At 43.0% G+C, this 23,700-nt stretch overlaps 1 protein-coding gene across 1 annotated transcript; it reads left to right on the forward strand.

Annotated features, from left to right (window-relative positions):
- The first annotated feature begins 937 nt into the window (after positions 1–937).
- LOC112557693 (homeobox protein Hox-A4-like) lies at positions 938–22,782 on the forward strand. Its single transcript, XM_025227688.1, is given in 4 exon segments — positions 938–2,308; positions 19,292–19,407; positions 19,410–19,457; positions 21,530–22,782. Coding segments are annotated over 4 exon segments (1,248 nt in total). The 5' UTR covers positions 938–1,338; the 3' UTR covers positions 21,644–22,782.
- Positions 22,783–23,700: the final 918 nt, after the last annotated feature.

Raw genomic sequence — 23,700 nt, forward strand, 5'->3', positions numbered from 1 at the left:
TCTCTGTTTGTTTCACTGATCCCCTTTCTCATCACTACGACAACCACTAATATTGTACGATTAAACATATTTTTGTACCTGACAATGTTTTAATAGTAATCTATAATTATATATGTGTGCGTGAGTGTGAGTGGAAACTCTTGGTTGAATTTGCTGTCGGACCATAATAAAAACAAAATAAATTGACTGAAGTGTATTGTTTTGTTGTCTAATATTGTCAGCTTCAGATTCTACACTGTTGTAAAAGAGTTCTTGATAATAATTTTGTAATGTTTAATATGTATACTATCTAGCAGTTTTCTTTTTTTTCAATCTTTCTTTACCTATTTATTTTTTCCTGCGCTTTCTTTTATTTCTCTCTCTCTCTGTCCCGAACGTATCCATTCTCCTCGCTCACTCTGTCAGTCAAACGATTCTGTGAATGGCTGTGCGCGCGCGCAATATACATATGATCTACTCATCCACACGTTTGTGAGGAAATTTAAATAAATATTTATTTTAAGGTCAAATTACATAGTATTTTACATTGTTTTTACTACTGACAATCCTCATCAACACTGGCAAGTGAGAAGACATTTTACTGTAGGTGGTAAGTACAGCGCCATACACAATATCGCACGCTTCCCCTTAATCTTTCCCCACTTTCCCCCTATTGCTCTCAAGTATCAGTGAGTGAAAGTATTATAGATAATTTTTAAAAAAACATTATAAAGGCAGAAACAACATTAAAAGCCAGTGGTCAGTCCTGCAGCACGCTGGATGTCAAAAGAATCATAAACACATCACCTGACGCCGCCGCCAGAAGTGCCTGAGGCTGGCGAAGCCCGTCACGTGACCAGCTCCGCCACTCCCGTCTGGCTGGTCGACATCGAGCAGGTCACATGACCTAAACCGTTGATGGCTGCGCACGCGAGCGGGCAGGGTGGGTGCAAGGGAACCCGCTGGAAGTGTGTGTTGTCCTCCCAAACTACGTCCGTGGTGTCGGTTTTGGGTGGGGACAGGCGAGCGAGCGAGAGAGAGAGAAGTGTTGTGGAGGAAAGGGTGGGGGAGGAAGAGAGAGAGAAGAGGAAGGCGGGGAGAAGGGTATTGGTGGAAAAAGGTGCTGCAAGGAGAGGGGTGTGTGTGTGTGAACGAAACGGGGGAGAGAGAGGGTTTCACGGGGGATTGTAGGAGAGGCGCTCGACGTGGAAGGAGAGAGAAAGAACGCGAAGCCCCTTTAGATACGCCAGCAATTGTCGGGGGGGAAGTCATGTAGCTCAAGTGCCAAGCCGCTTTTCCCTTTTCACGCACAAATCATCATCGTCATCGCCAGAGCGGTGCAGGAGATAAGCCATCGCTATGAACTCCTACTACACCAACAACCTGCCGCCACCGGCCTTGCAGCACTACAGTGCTGGTGGGGGCGGTGCTGGAGCAGGAGCTGCGTCCGGAGGCGGTGTACCCATGGATGTTGGCGCCGGTGCTGGTGGTGGTAGTGTTGTCAGTGGCTGTGGTAGTCCGACGTCCGGAGTGGATGCCTCGACGGCTGCGACGACGTACAGCGACAGCGGCGGTGGCGGTGGTGGAGGTCGGAAGATGGATCTGTACCTGCCCCAGCAGTACCTGGCCGGACACCACTACGACCACTGCGGTCCTGGTTTCTCACCTGGCCCGCCGCCGCCGCCACCACCGCCGCTGCCGCCACCCGTGCGGTACTACGACATCTACGACCGGGTGGACACCCGCCTGCCGCACGATGCGGAGCTGGCGTCCAAACAGCAGGAGCAGCTGCAGCAGCTGGAAGACTCCCGACCGCAACCTCAGCAGCAGCCACCGCCAGCGCTGCTGCACCATCACCATCATCACCACCATCAACAACAGCAGCAACCACAACAGCAACACCATTCTCATCCCCATCACGTCCACCATTCTAGTCCACCGCTTCCTCAGTCACAACATCCATCCCAACAACAACAGCAACACCAACATCAGCAACCCATGGACAACTGTACCTCTCCTGTGCCCCAACAGTACAGCGCCTATCATGGCGCACTGCACGGGGGCGGTGGTGGAACGGTCGGTGCACCCGTTGCCATGGATTCGTACGGACATTATGACTCTCGCTTGATGGACTGCAAGCCCGGACTGACTGAGGAATGTGCGGGTTCCAATCCCATGCCCTCTTTCATGTTTCCGCAGCATCAGCAACATGTTGCGCCCATGGTGGAGGTAAACGGACTGGGGAACGGGTATGCAGTGAACCCGTGCATGAGTCCCATGTCTGGAACCAACATGGCTATCTACCCTTGGATGAGACCAGCAAATGGAGGTAGGTGTTTGTCAAAGAAGTCTTTACAATGTAATATAGACTATTGTAACATTAATTGCAACATTCAAATACTTACCTCCTCCTCCACACACACATACACACCTGTCTCTCTCGTCTACCCCACACCTACCCCTAGCACAAAGGAATTGCTTTTTCCTACACAATGAACGATATTGGAAAATAAAATAGTTTAAAAAAGACAAACCGGGAATTTAACATGAATCTAACTGTGGCTCATTGAATCCTGTTTAACTTTTCGCTCGAAGAAACAAATAAATTTAAAAAATAATTTTATAAAGTGCAATAATATTTTCAGCGCTGAAAATAGTTGTTGGTAGTCGTGTTGCCGCTTGTAGTCTCATACAAAAAATAATACAAATTGTCTTTTCTTCTTGGCAGTATTATTACTATATTATTTGTTGCCTTTGTATTGTTTCTAAAATTAACTGACCTAAGCTTTCATTGTTTTTTGCTTAGTTAATTAAAAAGTTTTTGAAGAAGTAACTACTGTAAAAGTTGTGGAAAATTGTGCAAAATAGCCACATATTCGAGAATGTGTGGTTAAAAAAGCCGTTTTGTGAAAAAGAATTTTGTCAATCACAAGTTTATGAAAACACTTGCACATACATACACCTATCTCTACAGAATGGATCTTTAACAAAAGTTTTTTTGCAACTTTTTTTGGCTTCTGAAAATGACTAATATCATTTTTCCTGTTACTTCTTAAATGATTTGGGGATTGACTGGCTTGTTTCTCAATGTTGCTGTGTGTCGGCCCGACTTCCAAATGTTTTGCAGGCATCCCGGATATTTTTTTTTTAATTCCTCTCATGTCACGAGACTTGTTGATTGTTTTTTGTTTTTGTTTTTCTCCTAAAGTACAAGATCGCAATAACCCTTCTCACACCTCGAAAACTGTTGTATTGTATTCTTTAGTTGAAGTCTGTTGTAGGCTGGTATGTTACACAAATTTAAAGGCAAAGCGCTTCAGGAATGATAAATATTTTATCTTTTCCCATCTTCATCAAGAGTCCTTTCCATGGCGATTTAAAAAATGCTGACAACCCTTTTCTTCCAAAGGAAGATGTAATTTTTTGCGAGAAGGTTCTCGATCGGTGCTGTTGGAGAGATGTCACTGACTGTGAGAACTTGGGGTGATCCCTTCTCTCTAGTTTCTTCAACCTCAGATGCTTGTGTCGACGATTTAAGAGTCCAACTTCTGATGGAAAATCTCAGGAATTTAGTTGTTTTTCTCACGAGTAATGTCAAGTCGTTCTTGGTGCTTTACAATGCAGGTGAGTGGGTGGGAAAGGAAAAGGCGGGGAGATGGATAGACTGTTGCAACAAGAAAGGAATGAAAGCGTGTAGTTTCGCTCTTTGATTCTGTTTGTATTATGGAGATGACTAATTTGTGTACACTGCTAGAAATTTAGGAAGATGTGTGCTTAAAGCATGTTATACGGTGACAATATTTCCTCCCGATACGTACAGACGAACGCACTCACCAACGTACACAAATATGCTTGCGGACACACAAGAATACACACAAACAAACAAAACGAGTATGAGTATAGGTACATAAATCGAGTAGGCTTTCCTCAGGCAAAATTTATTTAAAATGTGCTAAACACCACCTGCTATGAGTTATTCATGTGTTTTCTGTTTCCATACATTTTCTTTCATTTACTTTTAGATAATTTATTTTACCAGAATTTTCTGCTAGTAAAGATTTTTAACCGCTGCATCAGCTTGATTTTATGAATTTAATTTATGCCACATCGCGAAAATTTAAAATTCAGAATAATTTTATGGTTAGAACCTCAGATGCAGCTCACAACCAAGGCAGGCTGTAGACATGTAGTCGGACTCCTGTCATCAACATTTGAAGACTTCTTCCGCTTTTAATATATTTGCATAAGCGGTAATTGCACTCGCAAAACGCAGAAAATGTGGTTACTTTGTTGAATATTTTTAAATTCGAAAATAAAATTAATCTGAACGATCTTTCTCTGTTCAACACACTATGCTTTATCTCTCTCCTCTCACCGACAAAGAGAGACAACAAAATTAGAATAAACAAAAGAAGGAAGGAAAATACCAGACAGAAGATAAAAGATATGAGAGAGAGAAAGGGGGAGTGAAAAACAAAAAAGAACAAAAAAAGAAACGTAGAGGCAGAGCGCTAAAGGCCGCAGTATAGAAGCCACGAGCTTCATTCTCGTCGCCAGGTTACAGCAACAGAAATGACGATGACAAAAGAGGTCAGGGTGTCGGCTCTCGCCCCCATGACAAATGATGCAGGTATGACAAACGACGCCGGCATGACAAATGACACAGGTATGACAAATGACGCGAGCCTCATTGCCAGACTGTCATAGTACTATAGTCAGTTACAGGGGTGGAGGGTGGGGAGCGAGCGAAGGTGAAGAAACATCTACCCTCCCTCACCTTCAACTACTCCCAGCATCTCCATCTTCCCCGCCCCTCTGCACATACCACCACCATCTTATCACCAGTCTGCTTTTTGTCAGTTTATTTGAGACACTAACCCCCCAAAACAGCAGGAGGAGAGAGAAAAGGAATTCCGTAATAAAAGACAGATTCTGTAAAAAAAAAAAAAAATGCAAATTTGTGATTGTGGGAATAGCATCGTTTGCTATATTTAGCAAAGAGTAGAGCATAGAAAAACATAGAATGATAAGACAAACAAATTGTCTCTCAGTACCAGCTCCAACAACGCTTCATTAAATTGATGGCAAAAAATAAAATAAAAGTACGGCTAAAGGAGAAAAAAGACAATTAAAAACTTCTGAAAGAAAATATTAAACGAAAAAAGAGACCTTAGGGGTACATTAGTTAAACAAAAAATGAAAGGGAATAAATAAATAAAATTTATTGCGACGCAGTAAAACAATCTGTGTGTCGGTCTGTTTGTCTGTCTGTCTTTCTCTCTCTCTCTCTCACACACACACACACACATTAAAAAAGACGAGATAGAACGAGATGTGAGAAAGAAATGTGTGGGTTTTTTGGTTTGTTTCTTCTTTTTTTTTTTTACACGGCGCCCCTTCGTGGTACGAGCCAGGAGTTCCTTTTTATGAGATCATAAACGTCTGGCGAGAAGTGTTTTTTAACGGACTAACTTCAGGATGTACATTCCTTCCCCTTTCGCGTGTTCCGAGCCTCCAGAAGATGATCATCCTGTCTATAAACCTGCTGTTTTATATCCGTTTGCATCCCATAGATAAACTATCATTTGAGCAGCCAGTATGCAGGGCCGCAGATGGCATACTGTTGACAAGGGCTTCAAACGCGCGTGACCAGTGAAGTGTGTCCGACCACACGATCCGTGTCCTCCGGCTGTCCTCCCGATATCGAGACCAGTCGGGGGACTAACTGAGGCGCCGGTAGTCGGTAGAGACCTCGGGTATGTCTGAGGGGTATCTCGGTATCTGTACAAACTTTGGGTACGGCGGGGGAGGCTGGGTAGGATAAGACGGGGAATTCTTCTTCGTGTCCCCCGAGGGTGTTCTGAGTAGTTCGTTGGTTTGTTTACCCTGCACACAGGTGAGCTCACCTACGAAAGAGAACATTGTGCAAGAAAAGAAGGGAAAATTGTTATACATACATATAGTATACATTACATAGAAAAATAGCCTCCGATCGAGGATACATTGTACACCCAAAATGTTCAAACTTGCGTCCAACAATGCATAAATATGTTTGTTTATTTTTCACACACACACACACACTATAGTGTATTTTAGACAGGTGGGAGATTCTCTGAATACTTCAGTTTCATCTCTTCCCTCCCCTCCCCAGTACCATCCAACTAACCAAATACAAGACAACTAAAATAAACAATTAAGCCAATAATTGCTTTAAATTAAAATATGAGCATTAAAGTAGAGGGTTTTTGGGTGTAAATACAAAACTTAGTCAAAAGAATAATCATTGTCGACAACTGAATTGTGATTTATTAGAATCTCTGTTACCATGTTATGGCAACAAAAACAAAAAAATAAATAAATAAATAAAAAGCTACAAGAAATTTCAGGTGGCATCTGGGGTGGGCTCCTACCCTTGCCTCCACCCCTTACTCTTTTGGAATGCCACCGATACTGTGATGTTCGTCAGTCACGTCCAGTAGTTGCGGGTGTCGTTCTGGCGAAGTCAGGGATACCATGGATACCCACACTCATCACGAGGCATCCTGTTAATGGAGACACACTCCGCCCTCGAGCAGCAGCGCCGCAGACTTCTATATTTAGCACCGAGGCGGGTGGTGCAGCTCACCGAGGCAACGGCCAGTTAATGACGTCATAAATCATTTCCGCGGCTGGCTTGTGGATAGTTTGATGACGTCAAGAGTGGACAGAAAAATACTGGTTGGGGCAGGAGGTTAGAGGAGGGTCAAGAGTATGTTGAGAGACAGTAGCCGATGGTTCGCGCACACAAACTCGGAGCATCTGAGTTCAAAACTCGACGCCCGCTCGAAGACTTTTCCGGACCACCTCCGAGCAGCGGATACTCTCTATATCTGTATAAGTCTACACTTGATGTATGCGGGTATTTATGTGACATCTCTGGGTTGGCATATTGTGGGGATGGTGCAATGGTCACAGTGACAAACCGATAGACACACAAAACAATTCATCCGTCACAACTTATTACAAGAACGGGTACTTTCATTTATTTCACAATTTGTTCGATGAGCCTATAATATTATATCTGTCATCATTCATTGCTTGAGTTGTCATCACTGTCACTCATGTTGTATACAATCATTACTCCTAGTGTTTGCTGTCATATCTATATATATATATATATCTCGTGTGCATGTGGGCGTGTATGTGTTTGTTTATCGTGGGATCAACTGGCGCAGCTGGTTGGTTGTTTTTAACACAGTGCCCTTCCTTTTTCTACATCAGTGATCAGTTCCTCAGGTGTGCACGGTGGGCAGGTAACTGTGAGGAAATATCGATGTGATAAACTCAAGAGTAGTTTGTGTGTGCGCGTGCGTGCGTGAAAGAATGACAGTCAACGACACAGACCATGACAGTTGTTTACTAACTGTTTACTTACAGTTAAATCTCGTCCTCAAGAGAAGAAATAATTGAACAAAGAAAGGAAGGAGACACTGGTCGTACCAGTCAGTCCCGGAACGATACCACTAGGGTAAAAAACCAGATATACCTGTACAGGTAGGATATTATCTATCAAACATACATTTCACGGTTACTGGTATCAGGTTACAGAGTAAGTTACTGGTAACTGGGATAGACAGATAGGGAAGGAGGGAGGAGGAAACGCTTGAAGAGACATCTGGCGGGGTTTCCAGGAGCAGTGCACCTGTTCATTGTGCAGGGCGTGGAGCTGATGACAAGTTGTTAACACTACGGGTAGATGGTATCTCACCCACGCGGTCTCTTTGCGATCCTAACGAAGTGAGCGGTGTCTTTTGAAGAGACTGTTGCTGACAGAGAAGATTTCCTTGTGATAATGATCGGGGGAGCGGTTAGCCCACTGGTTAGAGCCACTGAACCGGAACACGAGAACCCTATCCGGTTCGATACCCTGGTGACGCAGTACACTTGCACTCAGTTGACCCTGCTGTCAAATGGGTACCCGACTCTGTACAGTGTGACCAGAAGATAAGTGAGGGTTTTAACACTTAAATCACAAGTGATTGTAGGGTCACTAGAGTTTGTTTTTACTTTTTCTCTAGTTCTGGAACGCGGGATATTCAATCTTGTTTGTTTGTTTGTTTGTTTGTTTGTTTGTTTGTTTGTTTGTTTGTTTGTTTGTTTGTTTGACGATACAAAATAAAGATCCTTAAACAAAAGCAATATTTGTCATGGGTTTTAAGAATATTTTATTTTTATTTTAAGGGGCAGGGGGGTATGTCATGAGGTAACAAGGTGCGTTGTAAAGTATAAAGTATACAGGTGTTGCCGTGCTGAAAGTATAAAGTGCGTAGTAATCAGTGGAGGTAAGGGTAGGTGTTCCAGGTAATACCCGGGAAATTATCTTATCCTTATCTACAGTGCAATGACTACTAAGCTATGACTCCTCTCATCTTACCTATTCCGATTTTAGCCACCTAAATCCGATAAAGCAGTCTATACATAGGTTGTTTGTTTGTCGTTGTAGTCACAGTCACTCACACACACGCAATGAACAGAAGCGGTGTGACAAATCACATTTTTGTTGAAATTGTTTCTGTATGTGTAAGGGTGAGGAGTTTCACAAACTTAGTCTTAGTGATCTTCTACCACACAGTGGAAAGCACTGGCCAACCATCCACCCGTCTTTCACCCCACCCCGCATGATGCAGTGGTCACGTGTAACACGGCCAAGCTGTCACGTGACCGATTGCAGCTTTGTGTACTGATGTCTGAGGCTGCGATATATCATGTGTTTCATCTCTCAGCACCTTCCTCCTGTGTTATAGACATTCTCCTGCACACACCCACAGGCAGAATATCTTCTGTCTGCAGTTCTGTTAGGCATGAGTGAGAAAAGAAAAAAAAAAAAGCCGGTCAGAGAATATGGAAATATGGATGCTACTACTGATGCAAAAGCAAGAAATGTGGGTTGGCACCCCGGGAAGAATCCGGGGCAGTGGAATCGTTCCCATTTCTCTCTTTCTGTCTCTCCTCCCGCCATCTCTCTCGTTTCTTCTCCACCTCCCACCTGCGTTCCCTGGCACCAGACGAGGCTGCCGCAGTGCCTGCAACTACTACACAGCCAAAGATTCGTCTTCAAGAGACTACCCAGGCTCTCCTAGACCGGCAGCCATTGCGCGGGGAGACCAGCCTGTGAGTTTGTCTCTCATCATTCACATGGAGGATCGAGGGGGAATTTTCCCCCATTGCAGATTTTAAGGTTTATTGCTGTGGAATGTCGGACTACATGGTTTTTTCTGTATTCGTCAAATCATGCTGTCATAGCTGTGGGGGAGGAAAGGAAGGAGGAACATGGCTGCTAAAAATAGAAATGAACATGTCATCGCTGGTTGCACCTCGGGCGGCGACTTTTGTGTGATTTGAGTGAGTCACGTGCCTAACTTTGATGATTTCATCTTTATTTTGCTGACTTGCAGGCTCAAACCTAACTCAAACTATAACCCTGCCTACCATTAGCCTAATCGAAACTCCAACACTAACTTACATTTCTCAAAAAGATTAAAAAAATACAGCCCCCTAAAGTGCAAGAAATATCATAAGCAAACAAACAGAGACGTGTACTGAAAAAAATGACTAGGACGAAAATCGAACCCGTGAACACAGAATAATAATAAGGATTTATATAGCGCCTTTCCAAAACATTTTGCTCAGAGCGCTTGACATAAATCACATACAGAGTAAATCATAAACATGCACAGATATTTGCATATAACAGACATGCTCATTTCTACAACATACACTCACTCATACACAAGTAAATACAGACACATTATGCACGCTCAGGGTCAGGACAGGGTCACAGTCACGTTATCGTTCAGGAAAAAAAAAGAATAATTTCTTTTGCTGGTGCGTTACCATGGTTTCACAAGCATAATGCAACATATAAAATAATAAGTTGACAATTTATTAACAAATACACAAAAATACAAATGAGATGGCATTCCAAACACGGACATGATGTCCCCGAGACACCTTATGAACGTATCACACATTCGCCAATGTTTCCACGAAGGTGTGAAGATTAGGACACTGTCATTTTAAGGTCGCCGAAAAAAAGTGTTTGTCTAGTTGTTTCCAACTGCTCTTTTCTCACTTTCTCCTTTCTTTGGGGATCAACCCCATCTTATTTACGATGCAGGTCGTCACGCACGTGCGTCACGTTAAAAGAACGAGAGCGCGCGGATTGCTTTAGTCGCGAGCAGCCTGGAACTAATGAATAATTGTTTCATTCTGTTCACTCTCAGCGGTTGTTCAGACAATGGTTTTGTTGGAAATTTCACTAAACATGACCATCCAAAAATATCTTGGACAAACCCCGAGCTAAGCTGTATTATCCTTGCGACAGTTTTATTTGTTTCTTTTCTCCAGTTGCACCCGTATCATGTGCGCCGTTGGGTTCTGAAAGCTTTCTTTCCCAAGAGTTTAGTTTAATTTTTAAACGGTTAAAACTATTCTCCCACCAAGACAAAAATTTCCGGCGGTCGTTGTTGCCGATCTGTGTTCGTGTCCCTTTGTTTTCAACTGCCTTTTCTCGCTGTCTCCTTTCTGTCGGATTAAGCCCACCTTTCGCTTCTCATCTATTTTCCAACAACCACGCTTGGAGTGTTTCAGTTAAAAACAAGAGAAGTATTCAAATGTTTAGCTTGTTTGTGGAGAACAGCAGCACCTCCCGTGCAGCTGACACTCATAACTGTCACAGATGTCTACAAGACTGCGAACAGCTGGACCTGCAACTCATTGGATTGACACTAACGGGACCAGCACTGACATTGAAGTCAAATTCTTCCCGAGGGTTTAAAGTCCAGAGATGGTGGCACAGACACCAGACTTAAGGCACTTTACATATTGGTATATGAGGACATCATATTAACTTATACATATAATAATAAAAATATTCCCAACTGTCTGTTTTCTTACAGTTCTTGTCCGATCTGCCCTAAAACCGTCAACACACACTTGAGAGTCAGTTATTCCTTCGCTCTGCAGGTTTCTGTGAAACGAACTTCAGGAATGTCTTTTTCTTGGCGGCAGTTAATGTGCAGCTCGTCCATTTTGTTTAGAAGCGACTGACCACTCCCAATCACTGTGGATGGCAAGTAAGGCTTGTATTGCCTTAATTTATTTCATTCCTCCTTTTCTCCTTCCATGCTGGACTTTGATTATGGATGGCGAGTCCGGGTGATGAAGACGGTAGGCCACGTAGACATTCTGAGCTAGAGTGCAGTGGCGGTAAAAAAGATGGAGAGGTAGGACAGCTTGACACCGGCAGCTCACCTGTAGATGGCGTTGATAACACGTAAGAAGAACAATAAAGACATAAACACATCCATTGTTATCATTTTCGTGATCAAACGGGACAGAAACATTAGTAAAGCTACAGCTCCAGCTAAAAAACACAGACAGACCATTCACCACCGGAAGTTATCTGGGATTTGCCTACATTGAACTTTAGGAAGGGAGGTCACTTGCAAACAATTATCACCCTTCCTGTATGAACTTTGTGAGTGGTTAATAATTGAAATCCGCAAGTAATGTCTGCCTTCTAGAAACCTGTCTCTGTTCCCAATTATTCAAAGGACTCTGGAGGTGGTCTTTAAAAAAATCTTTCTGGTTCATCGCCTCTCAACAGTCTGTATTCCTGTCTGCCAGTCCACGATCAAGAGTTCAGTCTCAAGTCCATGTAAGTGTGTGTTCACCCACCCTCAAGTATTAGGAAGTGTTGATGCGCTTTGAGTCCACTTCTAGGCGCCATGCATATAAATAATGTGGAGGTTGCCGGGTGGTGCAATGCGATTACGGGCAACACCCTGATTTTTTCAAAGCCACGGTGCTGTTAATCAATCAACACTTGTTTCAGGTTGGTATGTGATGCTGTTGTCGGCGCTTCTCTAGAAATTACTTTTCGTTTGTTTTTTGTTTAGTTTATCGTCATCATCACCATCATCATCAAAGTACTGTCATCAATCTAACTTTCGTCGGACGTGAGTTAGTGGGGTAGTAGGGTGGTTTGAGGGAGAGTGGGGTAGGTAGGGGGAGTGTTGGCGTGGCCAGGTGCTAACCCCGCCTCATGATGTCCGTGCCAAGGCAAGCGCATCTGTGCAGGCGGCACTACAAAGGCGGAGTCTGCTCTGGGCCTCGCCGCGGTAATCGTCCCTGACAGATCCGATCCGTCAGACTCTCGGCCTCCTGCCAACCCTCGCCGCTGCCTCCAGACCGCGCTGCGCGTGCGCCAGGCCTTCACCCAGGATCTGGTCTTCATCTGATGTGGTGTGGTGGTCGTGTGGGTTTGATGGTGTCGGTGCTGTAGTGGCAAGCCACTGTACTGTCACCGTTTCTGCGACAGTTTTGGATTCAGGAACACCTACACACACTTCCTAAATGTAGCACCTGTCCACGTGGATGGATGAAGGGGAGTTAGGGGTGAGAGGGTGAGGTGGGTTCTTCTCTAGCTCTGGCTTCCTCCCTGGTGCATGAGTACTCCTCCCCTACTGACCCCAACACTCACTTCATAATGAAATCACTTCCATCCTTGTCACAGAAACCAACCACGAACAACACAAGAATTTTTCTTTGAGAGAGGGAGGGATGGGAAATCAGTGGATGATACTTTAAATATAACCTTTCTATTGTTTTCATGGTTGGCATCTATGTCCTTTTCTCCAATTCCCCAATATACCCCAGATTCCCATTCCCCCTTTCCACCCACCTCACAGTGCGACATCCTTACAGCCAGGACTATTTTTTCTATCCAACCTCAACAACAAGAAGAAAAACAAGAAGAAAAAAGACAAGTATTCTAACTTATTATTAGAATCATTGTTTTCTGAACCGCTGATTAACATCTTTTTTAAACAGCAAGATGTAAAAGTCAGGAGATTTACAGTCGTAAAGATAAGATACGATGTAGTCACGTGACTTTCTAGTCGTGGTTGTGGTGGGTTGACAACGAAGACACATACCTCCACTGCTGAGGTCCCTTGAAGGGGAAAGTGTTTCTACCCCGCGGGAACTTCGCGCCAAGATATGATCGGTTACGTGGTTTATGGTTCAAGGAACCAGAGAACCACCTGAGGACAAGGGAAGGGACCGACTGTCATGAGGCCGTGGAGATGCGCGGGTGCTGATGGGTGGGAAGGCGAGTATTGCATGAACGGTCAAGGTGGTAAAGACGACGATGTTGTCGATCTTGATACCCGGGCTGCGGTCGGAGGGGAAGATGTTCTCTACTGTATCAAAGCAATGATTTCACTGTCTGGCGACAGGGGCTTTCAACTAAATTGTGACATCGGAGACTTGATAAAGTTCAAAGTGCGCTCCACGCTCATAGAGGATAAAGAAGTCAATCAGAAGAAGAGAAAGAAACAAAGACACCGAGGAAAGAAAGAGAGAAAATTCATGATGTGACGGTGAAAATTTTTACTAAATAATTATTTGGGCTGATTTATAAAATGTTAATAAAATTTAAGTTGGGATTCTATTGCTTTGTTTGCCGGGTGGATAAAGGGCTTCAACGAGTGAAGAATCGTAGGGTTTTTGTTTATATAAGCCAATAATTTTATTGTGTGTGAGAAAGAAGTAGAGATAGGGAGAAGGTATGCAACAGGGGCTGATGGCGGACAGGTGACGATGTAGCCCAGACTGTCTGCGACAAAGGAGATTGTTTTATGGCCGCACCGTCAGGGCCAGCTCTTGGCCACCTTGTGATGTCAGACACCGATGATGCGCCGACGACAGACCTGTTCATCCCCCTCCCCCAGTTTATGACCCCTTGACGTCAGCAGGACGGCCAGACTGGGAGGAGGTCTGTCTGCCCGGTCTTCATCCTTCACCGTGTCCGCCACACAAGGATGACTTGTTGCGCAGAGACCTCTTCTGGCAAAGGTGGCCGCCTCGTCTCTCCTCCGAGGTGTCAGGTGTGACGTCTGTGTGGTGGATGTGACGAGGATGTCATGTTGATGTTTGTCATCGTTGGTAGAGTGTCGGCTTGATGATAGTCTGTGGTCCCCGATCCAAGATCCTGATTGTGAAACCCTCGAGCATTTTCTACCGACTGCCCACCTTTCTGAGCGCATCGCTCTCCACATGTGTGTGTTATTCTCTGTAGGCAACTCCCATCATTACACATTACACACTTTAGTACCACATAACACAGTAATTAAGTCATTTTACTTCTCATTGATGTTATTAACTATCAATATAAACATTGCATCCATCATATAAAACAGTATGACAGTTGCTGCTGCCTGTTTCAGAATCTCACGAATTGTCAAAAGATGTGCGGATGGTGATGGACATCACCTTTTCAGCATAGGCAGCATTATCAAAACAATTTGTCAAGACGACTGTCGACCTGTTGACACTCACAATTATGTGTCTTGCGCGGTCTCACATAAATTCCGGTTTCGTTGGCATTTAAAAACTTTTTTTTTTAAATTTTTAATCAGTGGACAATAAATACTCTCTTAATTTGAAAAAAGATTCAACTGCGATTTATTCTTTGAATGATCAGCAATACTTTTTAACATTTATTTTATAATTAGAAAAGAAAATGCAAGGAGTATTGTTAATTATTTTTTTAATATTTCTCGATTATAATATTCACTTCATTTAGGAATATTTACTCAAATCACTCCTAACCTCAAATCCGTTCCGTCATCATTTTCCTCATCATCATCATCATCTGTTGATGCCGTCATTGTTTATAGTGATAAGTGGTGCTGTTGCCGGTGTACTGTGGAACTATTCGAGTCCATTCACACCTTACAGTTTATCTTTCAGTTTTCATCTCACAAATTAAAATGTTTCGTGTTTATTTGTGCGCCCGTGCCAACAATATGTATACAAACATAGCACAGCCAGTGTTAATTATGCGGAATCATTATAACTCCAGTCCATGAAAGCAGAAAAGATGATAATTACAATTTGCATGACAGATGGCGAGGGCGAGTGCAAGGATGCGTGAGCGCGAATGCACGTGCGTGTCCCTGAGCGAACCGCGACATACTTGTGTTCCGATGTGGAACTTTCCATCAGCCTAATAATGTTTGTCATTGTATTTGTACATTCCTAAAGCTCACTTTCTTGTTTTCGGGTTTTTGCGGGAATCTGTGTGTGTATTGCGTGCGTGTAAAAGAGAGAGAGAGAGCCGTGCGTGCGCATTTGTTTACAAACCCACCTGGCTCGGGTAAACAGTAAACATCTGAGTAAACATCTAAAACATTGCAATAGCTGCCTGTGTGGGAGATAACAACTATTTTCACTGCAAACCTTCTGAGTTATTCGTGCTTTGTGGTTTATCTCTTCACACTTCCACTTCAAAGAGAAGCTACGATGGCAGCCATGTTGAAACACCTTTCAGGTGAGGTCCTACCTCGGTGGCCTCGCTTTTCTCGTCACGCTCCGTCAAAGAACAAGGCCTTCAAAGGTGTGGTGGCTGGTCTCTCAATCGTTTTGCAATCCAACTGTGACACTACATACATTTCTGTCTTTCCCCATAAGTATTGACCAGCAGTTTGTCACTTCCAACTTCCCACCTACATCCCGAGGGCATGGAGTATACAACCAGGCTCGACCGATCAAAGATACCGGTTGTGCTTTATAATAATAATGCACATGAGGCAAGATATCCTTCAGCAACACCAGTCCCCAATTCCTGTGCCATCGGGTAGCTGGTAGTTATCACGGGTAGAGGAGTTGAATAAGTGCTACTTACTTATGAATGCAGCTGGGAAATTACTTACCCGGGGTACAGATGTAGACAAAGGAAAATATTCCGTCTCCTTGACAACGGTTTGTTTTTATTAGTACCGTGGCCAAGACTGTCTTCGTGGCTGATAGTAAATTAATTTGTTCCCAAACCTAATTATTACCTTATTTATAAACACAAAGCATGTCTTATTGTTCACAACTGTTCTGTAAATGTGTATCTCCACTGTAACATTACTTCTTGGTAAAACATGAATATGCATGCAAAAATGAAAGACTGCTTGCATTAGAAAGACGGTGTACAAAATGATAACATCTCAGAAATATTAATGTATGGATGAGTTTTGCGGGTGCACAGATTTGGTCGCAAGACGATTTATATCGCTTGGTGAGGACAAAGCGATACGTATGACTATTACACGACCGCGATGTATTGTGTGCTGTATGAACTTGCCTCTGGTTTACTGTCTGCTCTCTCTCTCTCACTCACACTCACACTCTCTCTCACCCACAAACACACACTCACTCACACACTCTCTCTCTCTCACACTCACTCACTCACTCAATATATATTTTACACTACATACGCACCAAGACAAAGGACTGGTCGATCAACTATTTAGTCGGTATCTCACGATCCGTGCCAAGTTAGCAATGTTTACACACGTGGAATTAAAGATGCCAGGTGATAAGAGGCTACCTGACTGTATCTACCCCTGCGGCGCTTTGATGCGAAGTGAAGCAACCTGCGTGACGCCTGAGAGGGAAGAAGAACTGTTTGGTCGCTGCACTCCGCCAGTCGCTGCACCCGTCGTCACTTTCATCGCCGTCCTTGTCTTATCGTCAAGACAAATAGTTCCACTGCTTATGTTATTTTTATTATGGTGTTAGTATTTGTTAATACTATGTTTGACTCTTCCCCCATTTCATATTGACTCTCCTTCCTTGTTTTTTTTTTCCCTCCCTCTCTCTCTCTCTCACCTGTACTCACGCGCGCATCAATTCGTAAAAACAACTAAGCAAAAAAAAAAAAGTCCCTCGCCATTTAGAGAGTGCTGCACGTCACATACGCTGCAGCACGGCACAGCACGACTCTTGTCCTACTTCCACCGCACGTCCCGGACTGTCGTGGGCCGATGGTATCGCCGCCTGCCAGGGGCGAGCACCGGAGGGCACGGACGCTTTGTACACCTGAGTGACTTCCTTTGATCTCGCTTTCGTTTTGTTCGGGTAGCCCGTACTCTGTGACGCGCAGACTGGATTTTTTTTTTTTTTAAATCGGAAAAACACGTGACGGGCTTGCTAGACCGCGACTAGAAAAAAAATGGTAGAAGGAATTGGCAGGTGCCGACTGGATCGGGGTGGAAGCCGGTCGCACGAGTGCGTTTTGAAATAAAAGAAAAAAAAAATTGCAGAAAATAAAGTCCCCGGAATGTCATCGGTTTAAAATTTTGTTAAACGATACGGATGACTGAATGGATGGGTGCACATGAATGTATAAATTAAATGATAGATTACAATCGTCTCACGCCTCCAGAATAAATTTATTTACAAGGATTGTACACACCATGAACAACAGTATTTCATAAACCAACTCTTCACTGTAGCTATTTACTGTAGCTATTCACTGTAGCTGCTAATCATCCATTCAAAACCTATCTTGACATTTGCATCAGCTTGAGTAACCATCTGTGTGTGTGTGTGATTGAGAGAAAAATGCATTCGAAGATGGAAAATGATGCGGTATAACACACAGCAAGATAAAACTTAAACAAAACAAAGCTGTGCAGTGTTGTTTTGAATAAATAAAAGCAGCTTTTGAAGTTTAGAGATACTGTAACACGTTTCTGTTACATCGATTATCATATTATTTTAGTTTTCTTTGTATTTTGTTTTGTTAGCAAAGCCAGGATGTCTGCTTCCCCAGTAGATATTTTTTCACAGATTTGTTTAGAGGAGTATTGCATGATATGTTCTTATCGACACTTGGATGGTTTGCTTGTAACAGCATCCAGCTTTGTACCCCAGGTGCATCCACACTTGTGTCGCGGTTTCCAGATTCACATCAGCACCAAGCGGTGTGGTAGCAGCCCTGGTGGTAGCGGCCCTGGTGGTAGCGGCCCTGGTGGTAACAGCGAGATTGCTACCTCCATCACAGCGTGCTGGCTGCTCGATACTTCTGCACTGATTTTTTTGTTTAATTGAGGAATGGGATCTGTTTCTGTTCTTTTTCCCCATGTGCACCCTTGTGTGAAACTAATTGATCTGTTGACAGCAGGTATACGTGCAGCGCACATCCTGTCTGATTATACGGGTAGTTGGTGGTGGAAGTCTACCTCACTCTGAGTTCTTTGCTCTCCTTGGACCATAGTTCCCAGAGCGAAGTGAGGAACTGAAGGAGACTTGTCTTGTTTCTGAGATTATAAAAAGGTATAGCTCACGGACACTACATACTACTTCGTGTTTCTCCATCCCAAGACACCTCTGCCACATCTTTGTGATTACAGCCCCAGGGACAAACCATCTGTTGGGTGTGGATACCGCCTTCTAACTTTAGGAAGCAAGATGCTTGTTTTTGAGTTTCATTGCTGTCCCCAGGGCAAGGACTTACCCTCGTTTCATATCTACGTCCTCTTAAGGGGAAGCATTGCGATTGGGAGGGTGAAAGGGGAGAGGGGAGTAGGTGGTGGGGAAATGAGTAAAGTGTATGCAGAATGAGCACCACACACACACACACTAAAACATTTACACACATTCACGCAAATACATTCAAAAACAGACGAGCATACAGATATTATTATACACATACATCGCACAACACACTTATCAAACACACAAACACACAAATACCACTCATCACACCTTTGCTCAGGTAGCTTGACTGGTTGCCAGTAAAGTTGTATATACAGTAAACAACTGCAGTTGCTCTAGTTTTGTCATTTTGATGGCACACTTCCAGCCTATCTTTCTGCAACTATGTTCATTTATTTTACTTCTAGGTCGCTCTTTTCGCTAGAAAAAACTTCTGACTGTCCCTAGGATTATCTCTAGGTCCTTTGGTAGACTTGTTTACCTCTGCCCCCCAGTTGTCTGGAACACCCCACAACTGGGACATGCATCATCATTGTCATTCTGAACACACACCTGTTCCGTAATGTTTTGACTGACAGTCTGTGGGGACTCGTGTACTTGGTTGTCATGTAAAGAAGGATGTTGCTATGTCTTATGTATCCTTATAACCTTAGTCTGTGAGTATATATATATTGTGTAACGATGTGAGCCACTAAGGAACGGGGCTCTACAAGCTATTGCGGTTAATTTTATTTTTAATAAACTTTGACAACATCAGTGATGATATGGAGGAGAATCACAAAAATATTGTCATATCAGCCACCCCTTCACCCAAGAAAAAAGAAATAGCCAGTCTTTTTCTATTATTGTATAAAGAAAACGACGAGAACGAGATGATGATGATGATGATGATGATGATGATGATGATGATGATGATGATGATGATGATGATGATGATGAGGAGGAGGAGGAGGAGGAGGAGGAGGAGGATGTTGATGTTGATGATGATTTGCTGCAGAGGTTCACTTCGAGCAGAAGCGCACGCGGCAGACGTACACGCGCTACCAGACGCTGGAGCTGGAGAAGGAGTTCCACTTCAACCGTTACCTCACGCGCAGGCGCCGCATTGAGATCGCGCACACATGCTGGGGCTGACGGAGCGACAGATCAAGATTTGGTTTCAGGTGAGCCTGTCCTCACTCCTCACAAAATAGTAGAATACCCAGAGGCTTCCCTCTACTAGTTGTTGGCTTGTTAATGGCCTAAAACCGTCTGATTAGTACAAAAAAAAAACTACTTTTCTATCTGTAGTTGTGTTGTTTGTTTGTTTGTTTGTTTGTTTGTTTGTTTGTTTGTTTGTTTGTTTGGTTGGTTGGTTGGTTGGTTGGTTGGTTGGTTGGTTGGTTGGTTGGTTGGTTGGTTGGTTGGTTGGTTGGTTGGTTGGGTTGGCTGGTTGGTTGGTTGGTTGGTTTGATTTTTAAAATTTGTCCTGGTATATAGATCAGTCTGTTTTTTTTCTGTTGCTATCTTCTTATCCCAAACTGGTTTGTTTACCTTTCTGTCTTTGTCTCACCTTTCTGTTTGGATTTGATTGTATTAATGATATACGAACAAGGTGTCTCTCCCCTCTCCCTCCTGTCGTCTATCTCACTGCTGCTTTTTTAAAAATTATTATTGCAGTGTCTTCTTCAATAATAATTGTTTTTTTTTATTTCTTTGTTTACCTGTTTCTTTGCCTGTCTGTTTACTGTCATGTTACAAACATATCTCTTGTTTCTTTTAAACATTTTTGTAGTTCCTAGACGAGGGTTCTTCCAGATGCCTTGACCTTAACCCACTCACATACTTTCTCGACGAAGCGACAAAGGCGTGACCCTGTCCGTTCCATACATACATAAAATGTCCTTTTCCGGGTACAAAGTGCAAGACTGTCCAGGTAGTGGGGTGGGGTGTGGGGGTGGTCCTGTCTGTCACTTCTGTTTCCTGCTTTACCTTTTCTTTGCACGTCTGACCCTATGTTGACCTTTCTGATGTTAAGAACAGCAGGCGAAACTTATAAACAATATAAAGATATGGTTTCTGCTTCGAAAAGACCCAGGAACGTACACCCAACAGAGTAAGCGAAATGCTAGAAAAAAAACAAACCACACACACACTTACATTTTTACAATTTTGAATATGGTGGAAGTGAGCATGGAGAGAGAGAGAGAGACGGTGGTCTGAGAAAGAGATGTGTTCCTAGGTCTTTTGGCAGTTGTCTTGACAACACAAGTGTATGCATGGTCAATATTGATGTGTGTGCTGTTTGTATGGTTATTTGTAGGACTGTATCTCGAGAGCTAACGGAGGTACTGACCCATCTTTTGAAAAATAAAATCTTACTTCCAGTTCCAAGTCAGCATTTAAAAATTTTCCCCCTACTAGATCTTTAAACTTTGCTTTATTTGTGAACAATGCAGAAAGTGAGGAGCAAGAGGACAAACTTAATACAGACAAGACAGACATTCATGGCAGAATTTATTCTTCTAGCAATCAGCAGGGACATGATGGCTTGTAAGAACAACTTGAGCCCAAAACACCGCTTGATGGAAATCCTACAGATGTTGTGAATTAATAGGGAATAATAAAAATGTCGCAAAAAATCTGCTCTCGTAGCAAGAGGCAGCTTTGTAACATTTACACTGCTTTGATATCTTCAAATGTTCAAAAACAATTCAAGACACTTAACGAGCTTGTAATCTGTTTGTTTGTTTGTTTGTTTGTTTGTTTGTTTGTTTGTTTGTTTGTTTGTTTGTTTGTTTGTTTGTTTGGTTGGTTGGTTGGTTGGTTGGTTGGCTGGTTGGTTGGTTGCTTGCTTGCCTGCTTGGTTGTTTGGTTGGTTGGTTGGTTGGTTGGTTGGTTGGTTGGTTGGTTGGTTGGTTGGTTGGTTTTGGAACCATTTATTTACAACATTGACGCTTATGTCATATACTACTGCTTAAAAATTTTACATTTAATATTATAATTCCTAATAATATATTTTTTCAATAGTATATGGATATATATATATATTATTTGTTAATTAGTAGTATAAGGTACTTATATAGTTAACATGTATTGTCCCTGAAAATATGTTGCAAGGAAACTTTTCTTTTCGCAGCTCGGCAGCGTGAAGAAATAAAATAATTATACAGTCATCCACTTGACATGTTTATATTGTAAATAAAACCCTTTTGACGACCATTTCATGTTGATTTTTGATCCGAATGTTTCGCAGAATCGTCGGATGAAATGGAAAAAGGAAAACAATCTTCAGAAGCTGACCGGTCCGGACAAGTCCCTCAAGGTGGAGCCGGCGTCTCCAGAGAATGTCCAAGGATCCAGCGGATAACTTCTAGGGATCCTGGCGTCCATATGGTGTAGACTGTCCGTTCCCAGTGATTCCCAGTGATAGCTGACTGTAGTTTCCATCCGCCGCTTCCGGTTGCGCATGGGGAAGACGTTAGGTAACGGGACGCAACTTACTTCCGGTCACTTGGTGTGCACGTGATGGTGCACATGAGCACTCTGACTGAAGAGTCGTGTGAAAAGGTGAGATTTCTGGCAATGTCTGTTCTGTTTGCTCACTGTACTGAGCCATGCCCTGAACGTGGATTCATTTCGAGGCTGGAGAAAAGTTCTACGATGACAGTGAAGGAAGCTCAATGGTTTCTGTGAACGACTACCTAGATTTTTGTGACCAAGGGAGGACCGGAAAAACGCAATTTATATTGCGATATCAAACGAGAATAGAGACCCACAGGTATCTGGGCCAGGAAATAAACATGACAACTCATCCATGTATATGTACGGTAAAAGAAGAGGGATATTCATGCATTAAAAGAATTAGTAAAACATTATGATTAGACAAAGAACATGGTGGATGTACACGCACGACTGCATGGTATGTTTGTGAGATGTGTGTCAGTCTGTGTGCTTGTGTGCGTGTGTTTGTGTTTTCGTGTGCGGTGTGTGCTGTGTATGGACAAGAGAGTGTTGACTTATCTGTCGATAATTTTTTTTAAAGATGTTTCGATGTAAACATGCGGAGGACCCACACCTTGTATTTTTTTAGCCAGCCATGCATTTCTCACACCAGCCTGCTACAGGCAGACCTCTCGCTGCGAAGCTAAGGAGAGCTATTAGTAGATAAGGGGTTAAAATATTCTGCAGACCGTCGGGCCGATAAAAACAACAATCTTTACATCGTGAGATCTTCTCTACTGACTCATGACCTCTCTCCTCTCTGCCTTCATACCTCCTACCCGCTCTTTCCGTCCTTTCCCTTTTTAGGCGATTTAATATTTAGGTTACCATAATTATTATTTTTTAAATTAATTTTTAAGGAATACTGAGAGAGTCAATGTAGCATTGTCTGTATTAGTCTAACTTTGATAAACATTAGTTGCCAAGGCGGTAGAGATAATGTATGTGCTATATTCCACCATCAACAAAGTAATACAAACTTATTTTTTGTTCGTCTAGAGCAGACCTGGGCAAAGGCCGGCCTCCTGTTTCTGACCGGCCATCCAGTATTGGGTAAAACTGAGTTAACTATATTAGTCCGGCCCTCTAAAACCATCCCAATTTCTCATTTTTAATTGCCCACCCCTGTCTAGAGTTTTCCTTTTTTTTTTTTTTTTTTTATCAATACCATCCATTTTTGTTTTTCTTTTCAATGGCGTCAATGGTTCATGACTAGGCGTCAGCTAGTAATCCTGCGTTATCCTGGTAGGAGGAAATATATCCTGTAAACTTAGCGAGATTATTTTCCCCTTTCAGCAAAACATTTGCGTAAATGTCGCACCCAGGGTGGTCACCCTTGAAACGACTCGTGACGTGGCGCTTCTGTTTTTGAGCCGCGCCCCCTGTTGGCGGACACTCGCATTCAACACGGATTCGTTCCGCGGTGTCGACTGCGCAGGTCCTCGGTGTTTTTTTCCTCCTGCCTTCCGTTCGACGAACTTGTAAACACCTTTATTCTTATTTCCTTAGAATGATGAAAAAAAAAGGTCTAACTGTTCTGGACTATTTTTATATTTTATTTATTGTGTTTTTTTTTATATTATTTAAAAAGAGACGAACACCTAAAAAGTCTCATTTGTCACGTCCTTCCTTTATTCAAAACGTTGATATTTTTCCTCCTCTTCTTTCCTCAAACGTGCCCACAGGGTATTGATAGACAAGACTGAACAGTAACTAACAAATGTTAGTCAAGGAAGTAATCAACACAACTTTTATTTATAAAAACAATAGTGTGGGGAATTAAATTTTTTTTCTCATTTTTGCAATCTCTCTTCCTCCTTGAATGTCCGGTTATGAAAAGATTAGCGGCTATACCCATACAGTGAAAGTTGGATGCCCTGGGTTCAGATCCCGTCTCGGGCACTCTGTTCTTTCTCTGCATGT

This window comes from Pomacea canaliculata, linkage group LG2, assembly GCF_003073045.1.
Source record: "Pomacea canaliculata isolate SZHN2017 linkage group LG2, ASM307304v1, whole genome shotgun sequence".
In the NCBI taxonomy this organism is placed as follows: Eukaryota; Metazoa; Mollusca; class Gastropoda; order Architaenioglossa; family Ampullariidae; genus Pomacea; species Pomacea canaliculata.